General features: G+C 33.9%; 1 protein-coding gene across 1 annotated transcript in view; it reads right to left on the reverse strand.

Moving 5' to 3' along the window:
• LRBA (LPS responsive beige-like anchor protein) overlaps positions 1-20,734 on the reverse strand; it is a 368,564-nt gene that overhangs the window by 14,219 nt on the left and 333,611 nt on the right. Inside the window, 3 exon segments of the mRNA XM_010709547.3 lie at positions 13,035-13,202; positions 17,921-18,076; positions 20,065-20,127. Coding sequence (XP_010707849.2) covers positions 13,035-13,202; positions 17,921-18,076; positions 20,065-20,127 — 387 coding nt within the window.

The following is a 20,734-nucleotide window of genomic DNA, read 5'->3' on the forward strand; positions in this document are numbered from 1 at the left end:
CAAATAATGGGGTCAACTTAAAAGCTGGTCGTAGAGCAGAACAGATTTCTTTAAAAGCTTTTAAACTGTTACTGCTTCAGAAGATTGTCATGGTTTTCAATAATGCGAAGAGAAAATTTTATTTTGTTGCTGGTTTAAGGGGCACCACTTCAAACTTTTCCAAATTGTTTTAGGGGAACAGGCTTGCAGACCTTTTGAAAAGCTGGGGAAGTGACTTCAAAGGGAAAAGAGTCTTTGTCTGTTAAGCAGGTTTACGACCACTGATGCAAACCCTAACTAAGGACTGAAAAGAATACTCAGTGCATCTTTATGGAGATCCTTAAGGAAGATGAACAAGTCAAATGAGATTAAAGATAGTTCAAATCCTAGCACTAATATCCAAGACACAACAGTTGTACAGATGTGCTTTTCTCAGCATAGTATATAATAATATCCCTAATCTATACCATTGCTGGCTCGCTACTTGCAGTTGAATGCTGCAAGAATCTTAATGCCACATTCACATTGCGACAAACGTCATCAGTGATTTATTTTAAGCCACAGGAAGTATACATGGACTTATTTCCCAGTAATGGACAGAATACAGTAACCATTTGAATCATTTCAAAAGGGTTCTCACACATTTCAATAAATAATTTCTGCAGAGCTGCTTTGCCTCAGAAAATAACATGAAATACCACTCCTTCCTTAGGTGATTAAAGTATATTTTAAATCATACAACACAAACTTCAGAAGATAAAAGAACAGCACATGATATCACGCCAGCTAATGGTGACATTTTATTGAATAAATGTTAGGTGTTTGCAACCTATGTTTGCAAAGGGATTATGGCAAAGTCAAAGCTTTCTGCTGTTTAATGACATCCAGAGAGGCTTTACTGAGTGACAAGAAATTGGTTTGTGTTGCTGAATCTCTCTCTACTATTTTATCAGCTTTGGTGATGTTACATAAGAAAACAGAGTCATGACATTTTATATCCAGCACAAAGACTACTTCCTATGTTTTCAGTACCAAGTCATAAAAGCTGATCCAAATATAGGAAAGCATGCAATGAAAAATTTCTCCTTTAAAAAAAAAAAAAAAAACAAACCCAAAACATCATATTTAAAACTTATCTCATTACAAACTACAAGATACTCTTTCTGGGTGAGATAATATTTTAGAATAAAATGTAAAATATTTGACTACATTCCTTTCTATGTTTAATGCTGAAAAGACAGTTAATTAGAAGTCACTGGCAGCCAAACAGTTATTTATAAATTTTAATTCCACAATTGTAGAGATTGTAGACCTCTTTTAAATGGCAAATTAATTATGTGAGTTTATGTCAATATAAAATCTTAATTAAATGAAGCATCAGTTAACCAAAATACATTTTTACCCACTTCTTGCTAAAAGAAATTACTAAATACTATCTCAGAAGGATAGATCACCCAAACCCAATTACCTATGCAAGAAAAATCTTCAAAAAGCATTTTAGAAAGATTGTATTTTTTGAATCGAGGAAATAAAAGGTTTGAATTACATTTTAAAGTACAAATGTACTTACAGAACAAATAAAATTTGGACACAAGTGCTTTCAAGCAAAATGTAAGGAAACAAAGAAAACTGCTTTGCTGCTAAGCTTCTGTGTTGATTGTTAGCAAGCTTCAGAGCTTGCTATACAACGCTTACATCATTGATGACTGTCAATTATTATATAAACTCTCTATACTAGTATTTTTATAGACTCCACACAGTAAACATTTACGTAACAGAATGATTAAAAATTATTTCACAGAAAGGCTAGCTCTTTGATGGATGTAAGATCCTAGTGAAGTGTTATCACAGAATACTACTTAAGTATTCCTAAAACTTCACTGTGAATAATATTTCCTTTGAAATTTGGATTTTTACGTATGCATTTTTTCACATTATGCAAGACCTTTATTGTTATCTCGTTCCTCACATGACATTCCATTGGCATTTCCTCTCATTTCTTCAATGTTTTTCTCAAACTATTTCCCACCTGTTCAAACTTCTTAAAACAAAAAGTACAACCTCATGCCTCGATGCAAATTTGTTCTTGAAAAATAAAAACAAACACTTCAACCCTTTGTTATGTGAAAAAAAGATCAGTGTCTTTCAATAACATATTGTTCTAGCCTGAAACTGAGTCTAAAAACATAAACAGAATAAACCCTATGCTATAGTGTTGCTTAGTAAAAGTGGAAAAGATTAAATTTATCTTGTAGAATTAATTTCAGTGAATAAAACACAAAGAAGACTCATTGTGCAATTTGTCACACTGAGCAACAAGTGACTGATACTTATTCAGTACTAACATGAGAATCTTCTATACACACTCTGACAAAAGTGTAGGTTTACTCTGTTTCCAAAATAAACACAACAAAGAAACAGATTTAACAGGTCTTCATCAACTGAGTATTCCAGTTCAGATTTCAAAAAGTCAATAATCCCCAGCCTCTCAATTCCTACACTGTGTGCAAAGCAAAGCTTTCTGGAACCATTTCACTCTTCCTAAAGATTCATCTGCTGGAAGAGCTGGAAGTCATTCAGCAGCACCCCTCCCACCGCGCACAGACCTTTTTGAAGCCCTGTGAAAATATCTGCAGGTGAATATTCAGGGTCAGTCTACACTAATATTTTAATATTTGCACCACCCCAACTTCATAAACTGCTACTTAAATATCAGCTTTGAAGTTTTAAAGCACTGTCATTTTTGTTTGAAAATGCTCTAAAACAGCTTTATAAAGGAGCTTTTTTTGCTTATCCTTAAAAAATATTTTTCTTCATATTTCTCTCTTGTGGTTTACATTTATAACTTCTCCACTAATAAGTCCAAATAGTAACAACAATAATAATGAAATAAGATCTCAATAGATAAGGCAAAAAACTATTAGCAGGTATTTCACACCAGAATGTTGCCTCCCACAGAATAGATGTAGGATAAAAGATATTTTATAACATGTTCAAATTCACTGATAGTTTGAAACTTACATAGTACTTCATAGTTTGATAAGAAAATTATCTGAGATGTGGGGTTTTAGGAGAATTCAGCTCAATTAATTTTCGCCATTCAAAGGCATTAAAATAATTTATTTTCGTTTGAAAGAATAAAAACATATTGCTTCATTGCTTTTGTAAGGTTTATTTCAAACCAATGCACCATTTGCGTATTGCACCACATGGATACTTACTACCTTTTTATATTGATGTACCAAGGAATATTTAGTGTATGCCATCAGTTCACGAGTACACATAAATTAGCTGTCTTTTAAGAGTAAATATTTCAAAGCAAATACTTTTTCAAAGTAGCAGGCTGTAATTCTAATTACATACAGCATTCTTGCATTCAGTGGAGTAATCCTTACCTGTGTGGTGTTAGTATTAACAGACATTCATTCCAAAAACGCTTCCAATTAATTTCCTACACAAGTCAGAATTACATACAGACCAAACAATTTTTAAAAACATTTAAGCTGGTCATAAAGATTCTAAAATATGATAGTCTAGACTATAAATTATTATTTCTTCTGCGTTACTCTGCTTTGTCTTATTTGGTACAGACTTCAAATTGAAAAGTCATTTTTCCCGGCAGCCAAACAAGGTAAATAAATGTGATATATCTGTACGTCACTCCACCACCATGCATATGGTGCACATTAAGTTTGTATTCATTTACCATATGAATATAATTCCTTTTACCACATCAACTATTAGTTACAAGTTGTAAATATAGCATTGTTTTTCCTGGAACATGAAGGTCTGCATTACATCATGAAGCACTAAATATCCTTATCCTTCTGGAGAATTTCATGTATATAGTTTTAGTGACACCTGAGGCTGGATACTGCCAAAAAAGCAACATCAAAACTCTCTCTGTTTTGAGTCGCACAGTACACACTGTCTTCACATGTGCCTGAATTGTGCCTCAGAACTTGCTCTGTAATATCATCTGCAATTACTTTGATTGACAAATCCTGAAGCACGTTGTCCCTTAGATAGTTGAAAACAAGGATAATACAGATGCTGCGCATGCTGTAGGAAATACTTCTAGCCAATACAAATATTTACTTACAGCACACAAACTTACATCACACATTCTTAAGCACCAAAACATGTTCTTAAGTGCCAAATCCACACAACTGTTAAAATGCCTTCTGAACCATTGCAGAGTACAATTGCAAGTCACTTTCAATGAAGACCTTGCTCTCATATCAATTTGAAAACTTACTTTCTTGGCATTATATAAATACACAATTACATTGCTTATATAGCATTATTACAGATTCCCAGATATATTCATCCACTGTTTTAACTCACCTTTTTTCCACTAAGATTTTGAGGTTTGAACTATCAATTACATATGATTTATAGAGTATGTGAAGGAATGAGGCCTCAATCTCTTTGAGATCAATGTGTTACAGTTTAAAGAAAGAAATGACAGTGACCTTTTGTAGCTATATAATTTAAGGCTCTTTTCTAGGTTCATGCGGATAGTCCCAGGGCTTCCTGCACTGGCTACAATGGTGCCCTGTGAAGTTACAGGGAACAGTACGTCCAATTGCAGCATCTGTCCACTATGCTTTCATGGAACTTTCATAAACTATATCGAACAGCACAATAAATATTAGGTACAAGGATACTTAGTGGTTGTTACTCTTTTAACAAGACTTTGCATAGTCTTCTTCGCCTTCTGGGTCTTCTCTATAAAATAAATTTTACTAAATTTGACTTAGAAGAATGAAAAAATTGAACACTGCACTTGCTAAGTTCAAATACAAAAACTAAAACTATTCCCTTTCTTTTTACAGCCACACTTAAAGCACTCCTGACACATTCCTATTCCTATTTCCTGACACATTCCTATTTCCTATAAATCTACAGTAATTCATGTATTTTCTCATTACGATGTTAATAAAAAGGTGAAAAATTATACTAAAAATGAGTTGTTGTGTTTTTTTCTTTTTTTTTTTTCCCCACAAAGTATGTTGAAATACATATGGTATAAATATTTTACTAAGCAGAGGTTTGGAATCAATCTCAAACGCACCTTTCAACTCAAGGCCAGCAGATGGTGCTACAGGATTCTTGCTTTACATACAATGTTGTGTTACTCTGTCCATCCATTTTTGAGAAACAAAGAATATTTGTTATGTCTGCAGTTAAACAGTATTAAAATATTACTGAATTATTCACTGGCTTTTTATAAAGGAGGACACACACAATAATACAACGTATACAACTCAAAACATAAATGTACTGCTGAACACTGAATGAGCACACAGGCTGCTTGTAAATGAGTGCTATACTACCGTAGAGCAACTCTCCTTTCTTAGCAGACTGACTGCAGTGAATGACATTGGCAGACTTACTAGACATAGAAATTTCAAGAACATTTCAATGTTTGGAAGCTCTGAACATTTTCAGCTATTACGGTAAACCATTCGATGGAAATTAACAATATTGATAGCTGAATTTCTAACTAACACAATTATAGATTTAAGGACATGCAGAAAAGGAATACTGACAAGTATAGTCTTTTTAACTACTACTTTTTTTTTTTTAAGAACAAAGTCTTATGTAAATAACATCCAAAAATGGTTTTGTTTGGGAAATAATCATTATATTCTAAATAATTATTTGTGCTACAAACATTTAAAACGTAGAATGTTGTCTGCAATATTAGTATGTGTTTTGAAACAGAAAACAAAGGTACAAATCATAGAGAAACTTGGGAACAAAAATGTAGGCAAATTCAGGACGAGAATAAAGATGAGGAAGGAGGCAAAGAGAATTATTGCTACCTGGTTAACATCAGGCATATGATCTACTTGAAATGTGTGTGACCATTCACTGCGTAGAAAGGCAAGCATGTATGTAAATCTTCATAGAATCAGTTTACATGATTATTGTGTCTGTATACACAGAAAATATTACTCATGACACTATTTTTATATCAACCAGCGCAGAAATATCCATCAGGACATATTTTCAAAGTTTAAATCACTTGCATTACTGGCATAAATAATTAATTATCAAGACTTCATTTATAAACAGTTTGCATTTTCCAACTGAGAAGTGTATATAGCAATTCATAAAAACAGATTTCTTTGAATTTGCTATACTCAATATAATTTCAACTAATGAATTGTTTAATCACCAGACCATGGCTCTCATTTAATAATCATGCCAATTGAAAAACAGACTTTCAGAAATTCAAATGCAGATTTAAGAATTGCAGCTATACAAAAACAATGAGCTTCTATCAGAAACAGAATAGAGAGTACCTAGACTGTTATTTCACAAGACAAGAAACTAATGACTGAACATTGAGTCCTTTGGGAGATTTCAGATTTTACTGTTGAAAAGTTGAAAAGATTATGTATTTTACATATTTTAAGAAAAAACATGTTAGTAAGTGTTCAATTAATCTTCTCAATTAAATCTCAGTTAAATCCTATAATTCTCCAAGTATGAAAACACATGCTTACATTCCCATGCATGCTCTGCTACACAGCTACACTACTAAAAGTACTTAATCTCTCTAAAACAATTCAGAAAATCTGAATAGAATACCCTGTAAAAAATATAAAACTATGCAATGAAAGCACCACCGCCACTCTCACAATGCAAATGTGATATACACAGAGAGTAACATTTTCCAACTTTATGAGCTAACATAAAAGAGGTGATATAATTTGTTTTATTCACATATGTGTGAAAGATCAATGCAATAACTCAAAAGAGATTGCATTAGTATTAGTGGTAGTAATACAGTTATTCACTGACTCTGTATTTCACTAGTACTGGATAATCTTATTGGTTAAGTACTAGTTTCATTAAGCAAACAAAATTTCAAAATTAAATCTTTTTCTTTTTTAAGAAAGGAAAGTTTAAAATAATTCTGATCAAATCTGTGTATTTTTTTTTTAAGTAACAGAACAGTCTCATCATAGTCTATGAATTTAGTGCAAAGACAATAGAACAGCACTTCATCTTTACCTCCACTACTTGATGCCTACTTTCTTATAAGCATAAGCAAAATTTAAGTGATTAAATTAACCACTGTATACCTCTCCTTCAAGAAAGTACAGCTAAATAAGAGAACTATGATGAAAACAAAACAAATTAAGCAACAAAAAAAAATTTGAAGATAGACTGAAACTCAGTATTCTGACTAACTTCTACCTAGCAGGCAGAGGTGAGGAATCATTAAGAAAGAGCAGAGGAAATGGATATAAGAAACTACTTCAGATGACTTACAAGATACAATTATAATCAGCAAAGAAAAAGAAATTAAAAAACCCAATGATGAAAGGAACTGATACGAAAGTTAAGAAGATATCAGAGTGCTCAAGATGTTTTATAAAAAGGAAGAAAAACAAGGACAAAAGATAGCTTCTTGAAGTATTCTTGAAGAAAGGTTTCAACATACATAGGCCACTGTTTTTTATGATCTCATGGGAAGTTAGTCTATAGGAAAAAAAAAAAGGAAAATAAATACTAGCAAAAACTGCTGTAATGCAAAAGACTGGTAAGATAGACATCAAGACACCAGCACCAGATGGCACAGCTGAAAGTTCTTCAGTGACTGCAAATACAGGGAAAAGTCAGGCAGAAAGATTAAAATAGGTGACACTTTTTTTTGTATCATTTAAGGCAATGATGTATGAACAAGGAAGGACAAAAACAGGACAGCCAAGGACGGAAGAGATGCAACTAGCAAAGAAATAGGGAGCAACAATCATTCTGTAAACATAAGAATATGTTAACAAGTTCACATGAAGTTGATCTGCTATTCAGTAAACAGCAAGCAATATCAATGCCAGGCATTTTGAACTATTTCAAGTAAAATCTTTAATAACAAGACAAGCTGCAGTCAGGCAACAAGTGTAAGTAAAACCAGCAATGAGAGCTATTGTCTCAAATAAAGAATACCTAAATAAGGTAAATGTTTGGCACTCAGTTGGCCTGGTAATTGTGATATGGAGATACTTCGAAAATGAAACTAAATAATTCCAATTATAACTGGTATTTTACAGAGACTAGATAAGGTTCTGCAAGGCTAAGAAAAATAATCTTTAAGAATTAGGAAAAAGAAGAACTGAGAAATTAGAAAATTGTCCACTTAACTCCAATAAACAGAAAAATGCTAGCAGAATATTTGTATACATAAGCACACAGAGTTTCCTCAAAGGAAACAAATGGAGTAACAGCTGATCTGGATTTGTCATGAATGAATCATGTCAAAGCAATTTCTTTTTCCTGCACTGGCAAAGTAATAAGACGTCTGTTCAGGAAGATGTCACATAACATGACTTTAGTAATGACACCAGCAGTTTCACACTACCAATTTCATATAGAAAACAGGTAAGCAGAATAGGTTGGAAGGTGCTAGATAAAAGACCAGTTGGAATGCTGTGTTCCAAAAGCTCTTCATAGACAAAATAGAAAATGCATTAGTGGACATTCCTGAACTGTGTAATGTCTAACATTTTCTTCAATGACCAACTTGACAGAGTAAGATCGCAAATTACATTTGTAGACATGAGTTGCAGCAGTCTACCAGTCTGTTTGGGGGAAAGAATGAGCATTCAAAACGAGTATTCAAACTGGAGAAATGTAAAAATGGATATCACTCAGGAAGTTTAAAGAAAGGTTTCACAGTCAAGCTGCACAGAGGAGGAGAAATAACTAGTAGTTAGGGATCCTTCAGAATAAAATGAAATTTGTATTGGCTTAAACACTTAAAGTATGTGTGCCCAACTGGCTAGTTTCATGTGTCACTTGCCTTTCTTTTTTGATATTTAATAAAACGTAAATAATAATAATAAAAAGATACTTATTACTTACATACATTAACTATATTATATATTGTATGTATGGCCCAAGACAATTCCTCTTCATTCAGTGCAGACCAGGCAAGCCAAAAGGTTGGACAGCAATGACTTAAAGTATTAACACTGTTGTGCAATTTTGAAAGAAGCAGATATCCCTTGAGGAGGAGAAATAAGTCCTCCGTAAAACCGGTTGTTTTATACTGATTACTAGAAAAGCGTCAACTGCAGCGCTGAGTCAGTGCTGAAGAAGACAAATAACTTTAGAGGGGAGAAACAAACAAAAAATCAGAGGTCTAGAGAAACGTGGTTTATGTTAAAAAAAAAAAAAAATCGGGTCATTAACACTGGAAGAGGGTCACAGAAATCCAAATAAGTGAAAGTTGTTTTACAGACAAAAGAAAGAATATGTTTCCTATACATAACAAAGAACAGAAACATAAGAAGTGATAGAATTAAAACAAATAAACAAAAAATACTAGACTGTAGAGCCAAATATATATCTCACAAAGTTTTTAATAGCAGGTTGGACAAATATCAGTCAAGAATGGTATTGGTGTAGCTAAGACTTCTTTGAAAAAAGGGAATAGATCAGGTGACAAAAGTTCCTGCCAATCTGTTTCCTAAGTATCTGTCATTACAGAGTACAATGCAATCTCTCAGCCTAGGAAATACCTAAACACCAATGGTTGCTGCTCGAACTTCCAAGTGAGAGAAAGATCTGAATGCGATGCGGACCATTTATATGCAAATTACTTCTCTCCTGTTTCTCCGAGCTATCTCGTCTAGTTCCTCCCTCCTACTCCCACTTCTCACCTCCTCTCTCTTCCCATTGCACTCCGCTGGCCAAGTTGCATGCTTCTGCAATGCATGCATGCATGGCCGCCCTGTCCGAGCAGCCTCTACACGAAGTACATACCCTATTCAGGAACTCTGAGCCCCGAGGCAGTATGCCACATGCTACTCTGCTATTAGATCAGGGTCTCTCAATACGCAAAAACCAGCCTTGTGATGGAGATCACACATGGGCTTCAAGGGGTACTAAGCAGAGAGTTGCATCCTCTTGCTCCTTCCTCCCACCACCTCCCAAAGCCAGCCACATGCCAAGCAAAGAAATATAAAAGCCCCTTATGCTATCTGAAGTGACTTTACATCTCCACAGTAAATTACGCTAATTAATGTGAATTCCACACGGCGCTGGGCTTTTCTAAAGGATACAACTATTTCAAATCCTTTGTTCTTAATTATTTCTAGGCTTGGTCAGAAATTGTGCACAGAAACATTACCACATCGCTAAATGCCTGTATGCAAAACTGAAGTACTGCTACATTTCCATATCTTCCAAAACAATTTATTTAGAAAGAATAAACCCTACATTTGATCAAAGAGCTTGGTGGAATATTTTTTCAATTTCAGGTTTTAATTTGAGAAGAAGGAAAAAACGACTTAACCTAAATGTAATCAAGCTGTTTGGTAAAGAATAAAAATGGTCTTCAACAGATATATCCCATGCAGGATTTTGTATCTTTGAGATTTAAATTAATCAAATTTGGTTTACACTGATCAATGCATTTGAGATTTATATAAAGTATGTAGACAGTGTGACTGCACAGGTACCATTTCTATAAAAAGTAAATTTGAAAGTTAAAAATTGAAGAATGCAAACAATTAATATTTTGCTAACATATTTCTTTTGTTAAACCAAAAATGTAAAGAATTTTTCCATTCAGTCCAGTTGGCCAGAAGTATTGTCCTTGATAAAGACTATAAAACAAAACACTTATTTATCACATATGCCATAGCCCACCTGGCTTGTCAGCTTGAGTTAAGTACCATTCTAAAACATGAATACATGCAGCCAGAGATCAAGAGCACAATGCTTCCTGAAGTAATGAAACCAGATAAAGGAACTGAAATAAAATGTAACTGGTGAACTAGTAGGTGCACAACAAAATAATATTTACTGCAACTTGGCCATACTTGTCTGCTGACTGATATACATCAGAGACACAAGGAGCTGGGAAAGAAGGAAAGAAATATTCTTGGTTGAGATTATTTTAGCTAGAACTTCTCTAGCATCGTGACTTGGCTATGATCATGGATATCTGGATGATGCCATGAAGTCATTTTTAAAATGGAAACTGGAGATAAATAAATAGAGGAAAAAATAGAAAACTATCTAAAATGACAATGAATAAAATATACTTTGAGGTTAAAAAAAAATAATACTAATCATAAGCTTCAAATAAAAATGCCAGCATCAAACAAGTTCAATATCTAGCATCCCACAAACAGATGGAAGTTACAGTTGCATTAACAGAGCTCCAAATCTAACAAACCTGCTGGTGCTTTCCATTTCTGACAAAAAAAAAAACAAAAGATTGAACAGAGACCCCTATACAAAGCTCTTTCTGGGAAAAATTAAATCCATGAGATTATCATCTCTTTGAAGCAGAAACTGTCTTTCTCTATATACGTCTAGGCCAATGTATAATGCCATGAGATTAAAATTCATTACAAAGGCTTCTAGGCATGCTATATCACACACACACACACACACACACACACACACACACACACACACAATAATGATAAATACTAATCACACGAGTAATTGCATTTCTCTTAAATCTCAGAAATCTTTGTCAGAGAAGATAACCAATGAATCATATAAAAAAATAAAGAACTACTCTAATCAGATACTAGGTACAAAATGTAAGTATGTGATGTGCTAAGGCCATAAAGGAGTCCTCAAGGTCTTGTTCACAAAACAGGCAAGCATCCAAAACTGCAGCACATATTCAACAAGAATAAATACTCAAGACAGGCCCAGAAATCTGCAAAGATAGGCTGTTCTTGCTAGCTTTGAATACACTGTAAGGACACAACACCTGGAGATGTTATGTGCTTCACATGAGTTTAGGATTTTCTCCTCAAAAAGACAGCTTTTCCCATTAGGATTTACAAGCTTACTTGACTAACCTATCAAGTTCTTAAATTCCTTTCACAGACTTAGGAGTTTCCAGGTTTACAAGCTCTGCAGAGATAGTGCAGTATAAAGCACTATTAAATGCAAGTTTGCATTTTCTTTAAATTGATAAATTGCAAAATACATGTAAAATATTTGTAGTGAATTTGTTCCTCAACCAAAACCATATTTATTTTACAATGCTCATAATATTATGTTGGACCTGTCCAAAAGGTCCCATCCATTGATTCAGGCTGTTGGAAGGAAAATGCTGATAAGACTGCTTACGTTCTCTACCTGAAAATCCTGCAATGTTTGAATAGCCTTCAAATAACCAATCAACATCAAGGAATTTTCAAATGAGATTCAGATATTGGTTCTGATACTAAACAGTTTTGTTTACTAGTTTGTGTTACTTCAAAATGGTTCACAGGATACAATTGCAGTTGAGCCACCTTTTTTTTTTCTTCTTCTTCTTTCTAACACTTTACCAAACTGATTATCTTGGAAGCTGTTGAATACTCATACTATATATGAAATTCTAAGTCAGTTGTAACTGCAGTATATGCCAGATATAACAATCCTTTCTAGGTGTCCATTTTATCTTTTGCAGAGAGCAGGTAAATACAAGAGAGCAAAGATTAAGCACCTAGCACCCTACCAAAGTTTAAATAAAAAACATTTTTGCCTCCTTTTAGATAAACATCCTACTCAGCCCATTTAACATATCATGCCAGTGCCCTGGTCTAAATTAAAATGCAGTGTCTGCATAACTCTATTGATGGCTAATAGTGAGAACGTGTACATGTAAGATTACAGTTGCATACAACGCTGTCTGCATTATAGTGATGTCTAGTCTTTTTTGTTTTAAACAACTCAAACACCAGTCTTTCATGGAATCCTGAGTTTGAGAGAAAAAGATCTCAGATTCAACAAGAAATATAAGAAAATATTTCCATTCTCCCACTCTCAGAGCCACTCCTCCCCAGTTTAATTAGTGACAAGTAAAAGTACATATTTGTAAAGTTTAGTACCAGTAATTTAAAAATGCGTTCTCCTTGAGCGGAAAACAGACACTGTTTGTGCTCAATAATTTAAACTAGAATGGAGCATGAATACAAATAGGAAATGGTATATTTCGACATTACAGTTTCCAAAAATTTTGTCACACATTCAATCAACTAAAATATAGACATCATCACTGTGAAATGGGTTTTTCTTACCTCTTGGATTATCACCAACAATATTGGTTTTGCCATTCCAGTACCAGAGCAGCAATGTTGCATCACGAGACCCTGACAGAATGTAGCAATTTCCTCCAATATATGATTCAGAACGAGCAAGACAGGTAACAACATCCCAGTGTCCAAATATTACTTGCATCATTTTACCTGAAACAAATAAAATCAACTGTTTTAAAAGTCCACTTTAATTCTTTGCCAGTCACTAATTAAATACATTCTTAAGTATTTTAGAAACACTTTCTTAATAAAAATAGGTTGAAAGAAAAACTATAGTAGAGAATATTACTCTTTTTCATGTCTTGACGGAAATATTTAAGAAGTGCACTAGTCTACAAATTTGGAAAAAAAAAATGTTTAAAATCCATAAATATCATACCTTATTCAAAGGCTGACTATGCCTTGGTAGGGTGTTTTTTTTGTTTGTTTGTTTTTTTTTAAGCAATCAATATATTTACATTCACTCTACAGGATGTAAACATGACACAGTTTGCTTTTAAGGCAAATTTAAAGAAAATTTCATGGAAAAAAAAACAGAAAGTAACATGGAAATCTGATGATGACGTGGTAAACAGATTTCAAAGAAGATTCAGAACATACAGGATCCAGAATAAATAGTATGAGAGCTGCCTACAAATTACAGCAGGTCCAGCTTTTGGCATTACTTTTGAAGGGAAAAAAAGATTAAAGTCAGTTAAAAAAAATTACACTTGTGTCATAGTTTCTTCATTAACATACACTTGCCAATTATTTCAAACTACATCTTTTGTTTTTAAGAATTCCTGGAATGTTAAAAGAATCTCTGAATATAAACCTGGCCAAAAAAAAAAAAAAAGAACACCCCAAACACAAAATACTTTCATCTATCACACAGAATAAATTCTTGGAACTTCGACTGATACAAAATTAAGAAAAGCCTAGACAGTTAAAATGTGTGATTCAGCAGTGTATATAACATTAACATCACTATTACATTTGAAGTTAACTAACCCAAACAATGTTTTCAAGAAAAAAATGTAAATTTGGATACTTGTGTGGAGTGGATTTGTGAGTTGGAGAATGAACATATCAAAAGAGGGAAAATGAACAGGTGGGGAAAGCTCCTTCTTCAGCAATATGGCTGAAGGCAGTGGAAATCACTTGCCGGAGCTGGCTTCTCCAGAGCAAACATATTAGAGGTCCTGCTGGTTTCTGGATCTGTGAGCAGTGTTTGTGATTCCATGAAATGAGAGTGTAAGTGCTGAAATCCCTCTCAATGGATTCGCTGAAGCTTAGCAATTGCAGATCTTGCAGAGAAAGGACAAATGATACACACACGCACGCTTCTTCTGAGCCTACTTGGCTTGAAGTAACATGGGCTAGGACAAATTCTGCAACCAAAACATGAGGGAGTGAGATACCATTAATACGTAACCTGGGATTCCTCAGTCCAAATGACCATGTATTCATTTGTACTTTGAACTTAATAAAGAATTTGGAAGAACAGAAGAACTAATAAGGTGGTGGCTTTGGAAAAAACACATGAAATAAAATGTAATGTAAAATGTTTTAAAAGAAAAAAACTAGTAATATGACAAGCAGCAGCACAAATTAGTGTTGGGACACAAGTTAGGCACATGTTAATAACATATTTTAGTGCATGAGTTAACAACAGTTTGTCAGTCATATAATGTGAGTAGTGGGAAGCAGTCACAGTTCTTCCAACACACTGTAAGGTCATTGTATTGATATAACTAATAAACTACATTACACTAAATAACACAAATAATAACAAAAGACTTAAGCAAGTGGTTCTGAGGAAAGGACACAAATACTCTAATAGCCTGATTTGTAACAAAAGATCTAAAAGTTAATTGCATTAAGGTGGAAAAAACAGCAAAATCAAGATAAAGTTATAAGTATCTTCAGAAACGGAGAATTACTTTGTGTACCTGGACAAAATGTAAGAATAAGGTGATGTAGCTTAAATGAAACTCACGCATCAGATTTAAAATGAAATGCTGGCAAAAATTATGAGTTAATTCTCCAAAAGAAATTGTGAAATGAAGCGCTACCCCAAGATCATTTTTGGACTGGAAGGGACAACATCCTGGAAATTATACCTGATGTACACATCTACCCTTATCTCTCAATGATCAAGTAGGTCTATACGTCTGTACACGAAGGCTTTAATTTGGGCCACAGTAACACAACTGTCTAAGATGCTGACCAGTCAACAACTTACTGAACTTCAGAGCAGTGAGACACAGGCATAACCTCTTTTTGGCAAGAGACAAGAAAATCTCACAGAGTGTATGCTTCTCCTTGAAAATTCAAGTTAGCAATTACCTGGCTTAGATTTGAAAGTAATTTTGCTATATAACATATTTTTCAGTTATACACCCTTAGGTTTTCAAATACTTGAGGAGATTTATGCTTCTACAACACAAGTTTATGTTATAAACATCACTGAGTTATAGATTTCTCTTCCAATTATACTCTATAGGTTCAATTTTAGAAAACAAACATTTTTCAAGTCTATTTGTTTGACAGTTGTTCATGCAATTGCCCTTGTTAGGTTTACTTTGTTATCAGGACTAAGGCTCAGTCAATTCCATCAAAATCATCGAAGTAAGAAATACACTTATGTTTATTTTTTCATATTAGTAAAAAGAAATCATTAATCTCATATGAGTTCCACAACTTTCTTGTTTCTCTCCTTTAAAACAAGTTTTCCTCTCCATACAGTAATATCAAACATAACCATATGTACTCAGATAACCCTTTTTGAGAAAACAAAATTTTCTAGTGTTTTATTTGACAGCTATGCTACAAATAATTAAAAGAAAAATAAGACGCAAGTCTCTGCACTACTGAATCTCAAAAGCTGTCTAGAAACCATTCCTGCTGCTGAACGAAGATTTTACTGTGCTAGCGCCGTGCTGAGAACCTGCGGTTTATGCTAAAGATATTTCCTGTTAAAAACAAAAGCTCCAAAATCTATTAAGAGGACCTCTTTTTGTCTAAGAGCTAAAACATAAATGAATTCAACACTTGTGATAACTTGCTACTTTTTCCTTTGCTGTTGTGCTGATTTCAGAGTAAGCATTTTACTCTATATTCTCATTTTAATTCCAAGCAAAATAAACTACAACTGAATTTATGATACTTAAACCACAGCTAGAGTTGCTATACAAACTGGAGACACAAAGGATACAAGTTTCCTGATACTTCTTTGACAATTTTATTTTGCTTGTAATCATAATTACGCTAGTATCAAAACACCCGATGTATCTGTCTTATACACAGAAGTCATAACAAAATAGTCAGAATCGTGGAATATCCTGAGTTGGAAGGAACCCACAGGGATCACTGAGGCCATGTCCAGGCTCCACACAGGAACATCCAAAAATTCAAACCCTATGTTTGAGATGTTGTCAGACACTACTAAGGCTCAGTCAATTCCATCAAAATCATCCATGAACTCCCGGCAGCTTGGGGCCGGGACCACTTTGCTGGGAAGCCTGTTACAGTGCCCACATTTCAGTCTCTATTTATAGTTAATATTGATATAGGTGAAAACTAACAAAATAACACAGGTTTCTTTCACAGATATAAAATAAAATATATCCTCCAGCATTAGAAGAAAATAGCTATCTATTCATGTAAATCAAAGAATATATACACTGACTATTATTGCTAATTAATTCTCTCAAGATCTTTAAATTCAGAGGTTTTATGTAAATTTATTTTCATCAATGAGAAAATTAAACTGAGTCTAATAAGATGTCTGTATAATGAATTATAGTCAGTCAACACACACAAAAAAATGGAACTTCTCACTTGAACTTAAGGATTTAAAACTGCAAAAATGACAGATACGTTGTCCTGTTAAAATGTGCAATGAGAATTTCAGTGAAGACATCCTCTTTTGCAAAATATCTGGTTTCCAAATGTGAAAAACACTGTTAACTTATGTATTTAAAAAACTATGTTAAACACGTCTGATATTCCCTATGGATTAATAACCCACTGGAAAGCTCTATGGTGCACACATACATTAACTACATCGGGTCATTAATCCCAAAGAAATACCTTGCAGTGAGGTCACTATTTCTATTATAAGATAATGAAAGGGAGAAAATCATACCTATTTTTTTCTGGGGACTCCTTGGCATTTAAATTCCTTTGGCTCGTACAATGAAAGATTCTTTTCTACTTAGCATGACACATGCATGAATTCAACTGTTTGGATACATGCCAGCTGACAGACTAATTTAACTGCTGCCATTCTTTTGATCAGTTTATGTTAAACAAAAGAATTCAGAGGCTCCAAATCAATTTTTCTAGTATACCATAGCTTTCAAAGGCTTTCATAAGCATTTCTTTACCAGATTTCAAGACTTAATTTCCATTCTTGAGGTAGAAAGGTTTGTATTTACTCTACTATGCTTGCTTGTGTATCCTTTAAAAAGTTCTATGGTGCTGTAAGCCCAACAGGCTTAAATATAAGGACGTGCTCTAAGAAATTAATTGTTCTCATACATCAAGCTTCTGAAAACCTCGTTAGAACCTTTTACTTGTCAAACTAGTGTAAGAGCAGGTATGACTTTCATATAATCATTTGGAATTTGAAGTATAATGCTAGGGCTAACCAAGAGCTCCTTATCATGTTTGCCATCAATCCAAGAAAATGATGGTATACAAAACACGGTAAAGGTAGGTAAGAAAAGATTTGAGAAATATTTATCAATAGAGGAATAAATACATACTCTATTCTCTCCTCCCACTCCCCTCTCACTCTTTCCGTTCCTTGTTTACTTGAACAAGTAGCTTGATGACGAAAAGAAAATCTTATAGGCTACTCCCATATTTTAAAAATACATTACCTGAATCGGTAGAATAAACTCGGAAACTCTTGTCCCAGAAGCCACAAACCAAGATATAACGATTGTCAGAGGTGATGACAAAACACTGGGAATGTACCTGAATGCTTTGGTCTAAAAGGTCAGTGATCTGCCTTCTGTGCATACCTGTATTGCTGGCTGAACAGAAAGACACAAAAATCAAGAAATTTCAGCATCTGCATAGAGAGAACAAAGGCACATTTTAGAACATTTTAGAACAACTAAACTATTTCTTACTGCTGTTACTTGTTTTTGTGACAGGAATATTTTCTTTCTATTTTTGCTATAAAATACTCATTACACTTTTGGGAACAATGACAATTCCTTGTAGTACATATTCCAAAACAGAAGAAATCCTTTCTTTAAGTAAAATGCACCTGACAAATATAAATGAAAGATTGAAAAAATGAATAACATATAAATAACATATAAAAATGCACTAAGATTCCTTTAGTAAAACTTCTCCTAGTATAGAACAAAATTTAAAAATGAACATTAAAAAAAAAAGGAAACTAATAATAAAACAGTACAGATACTAGTTAAATTTGCATATGTTTTGCTTTTATTAGAAAGTGTAGAAAAATCATCAGACCGGCCCAATGTGATTTGTTGTTTATTTTTCTTTTACTGTGATATTTATTTAAGATCTATTTGATAGCAGGTTTTAAAGTAAAAAATATATTTCCTGCTCCAAACATATTATTTTTGAAATTAAATTTATTTCAGGAAAGGAGAGTTATAGCACATTTTACTTGTTATAAATTACAACTAATAATTTCTTTTCAGAGAGAATTGCTTACAAAATTTTGGGAAAAGAATTTTATAGTCTCTACAAAATGATTTAATTATACCCTTATTATTCCGGACTTAGTGATTACAGAATTTGTCTAGCAAAATGGCTGCATGGCAACAGTCTATATCTACGCACCGATTCCATGCAGATCCCATTGATGTGCATATTCAATTTAGAAATTAATTCTCACAGGTTGACAGAGCTGTCATTCCACCCCTATCCAGATAAGTTCATTTTTGCTGTTTGTTCAATGCTTTTATAATTGCTTGCATCACTTCTTTTTTTCTTAAACGTCCATTCTGGAATTGCCAGTTTAAAAAAAGAGCTCAGTTTGCACTCTAACAGAATTAAAGGAAAAAAGAAAAATCCTTTATTTTTGCTCCCGTGAACTGTCAGACAGATTGTTTGCATTTTGATGCTAAGTTGCTTGGGCTTTTCCTTTTCTGATCACATTTAACGTTCAATTAGCCATGCTACAGGCTCCAAAGTTATACTCCAAGTATACACTCCCCGAAGTATGGGTCTTTATGAAATAACTGACCAAACCCTATCCATGTTAATAGAAAAAATCAGCCCTATGTAAAATAATAAACTTCTATAAATAAAAAATCATGAATTGAATCTATTACATTGAGTCATTAAATAAAAGTGAGACATTCATCCACCCCTTTCTAATAAAAGCAAAACATACGCAAATTTAACTAGTGATGGTGATCAAAAGATGCAATATCCTTGCAAAATGAACACCGGTATCTCAATGCTAAAACTGAGTGGGCCATATATTTCAACTTTAAAACTGCTCTGCAATTACACATTAATACCCTCAGCCTGAACAGCAGGTCTATGAAGAAAGGATTGATCTCCTTTAATGATAAAGCTCTGGCACCGTGGTTTTATTTTTCACAACACGGTGCAGTTAAGAACCCCACTGTTATTATGAAAATTTCCTCAGCAAAGGAGCTCCATCACATTACCAGTGCACCAATTCATCATAACGTGCCTCTCTCCTGCTCATCAACAAGTCTGAGTGATGAAAAGATCCAATATTATCCTGACAGTACTTCATGCACATTCTCAATCACACATTATTACAGCATCCATATTAATTTTCACTGACACGCGTCCTAGGCCTGTTCAAATTAGGCAAACCAACGAGGGGGAGTTGATGAAATACCAGCATAGCCACAGCTCATTGCATTCCAATTTGCATGCAAATGGTTTATCAGGAAAATTCCATTCCCAGCAACCAGCAAGTGAAAAACAACCGTAATCTACACTTCAGGGCCACCATACAGAGCTTAATGAATCGCAAAGAGAGAAGGAAGTGACAGACCTATGAGAGGATCGATTTCCACTGGCAGCTGGTAAGGCTGGTCTTGTACAGCACCTTGATGAGCTGCAATTCAGGAAAGAAGATTTTAAAACTCTGCATTTTTTTTAAATGGGATGCCACAAACATTTTATAAATCAAAGTCTACTTTTTTTTATTTAACCAAGATTTTTCCGCACCACCCAAATTAAAAAATAAATAAGTAAACAAATAAATAAATAATCCAGGTGCTTTCACAGGCTGCTTATTAAACATTTATTTTAGATTAGTGCTATTCTGAATGTATGCCATCAGCAGCAGCTCCGGTCCTGAGCCATAAGCTCTAGCAGATGCTTTACTGGCAACCTCTCCTGTCGCAACAAAACAAAATTAAGTGGTAAAGAGCACTGAAAACAAAATGTGACAACCATCTGCTGACTGTAGCAGATACTATTTTCCCCTTTACTTTTTAAAGCACTGCCACTGCTTTGAACAAGTGAAGCACAAAGGACATTTTTTTTAAGTGAGTTTATGATGCAGCCAGGGAAATCTCATTGTCATGCAGTATTTGAAGAATCATCTATCATCAAAAACTATTTATTTGCAAGTTTGCATAGAAGTTAATAGGTAATTCTGCAGACCTACATTTCATCTGAGCACCTGGCATACTGCTGAGATGTTTGCCTCCTAAATT

The sequence above is a fragment of the Meleagris gallopavo genome, chromosome 4 (assembly GCF_000146605.3).
Source record: "Meleagris gallopavo isolate NT-WF06-2002-E0010 breed Aviagen turkey brand Nicholas breeding stock chromosome 4, Turkey_5.1, whole genome shotgun sequence".
NCBI lineage: Eukaryota > Metazoa > Chordata > Aves > Galliformes > Phasianidae > Meleagris > Meleagris gallopavo.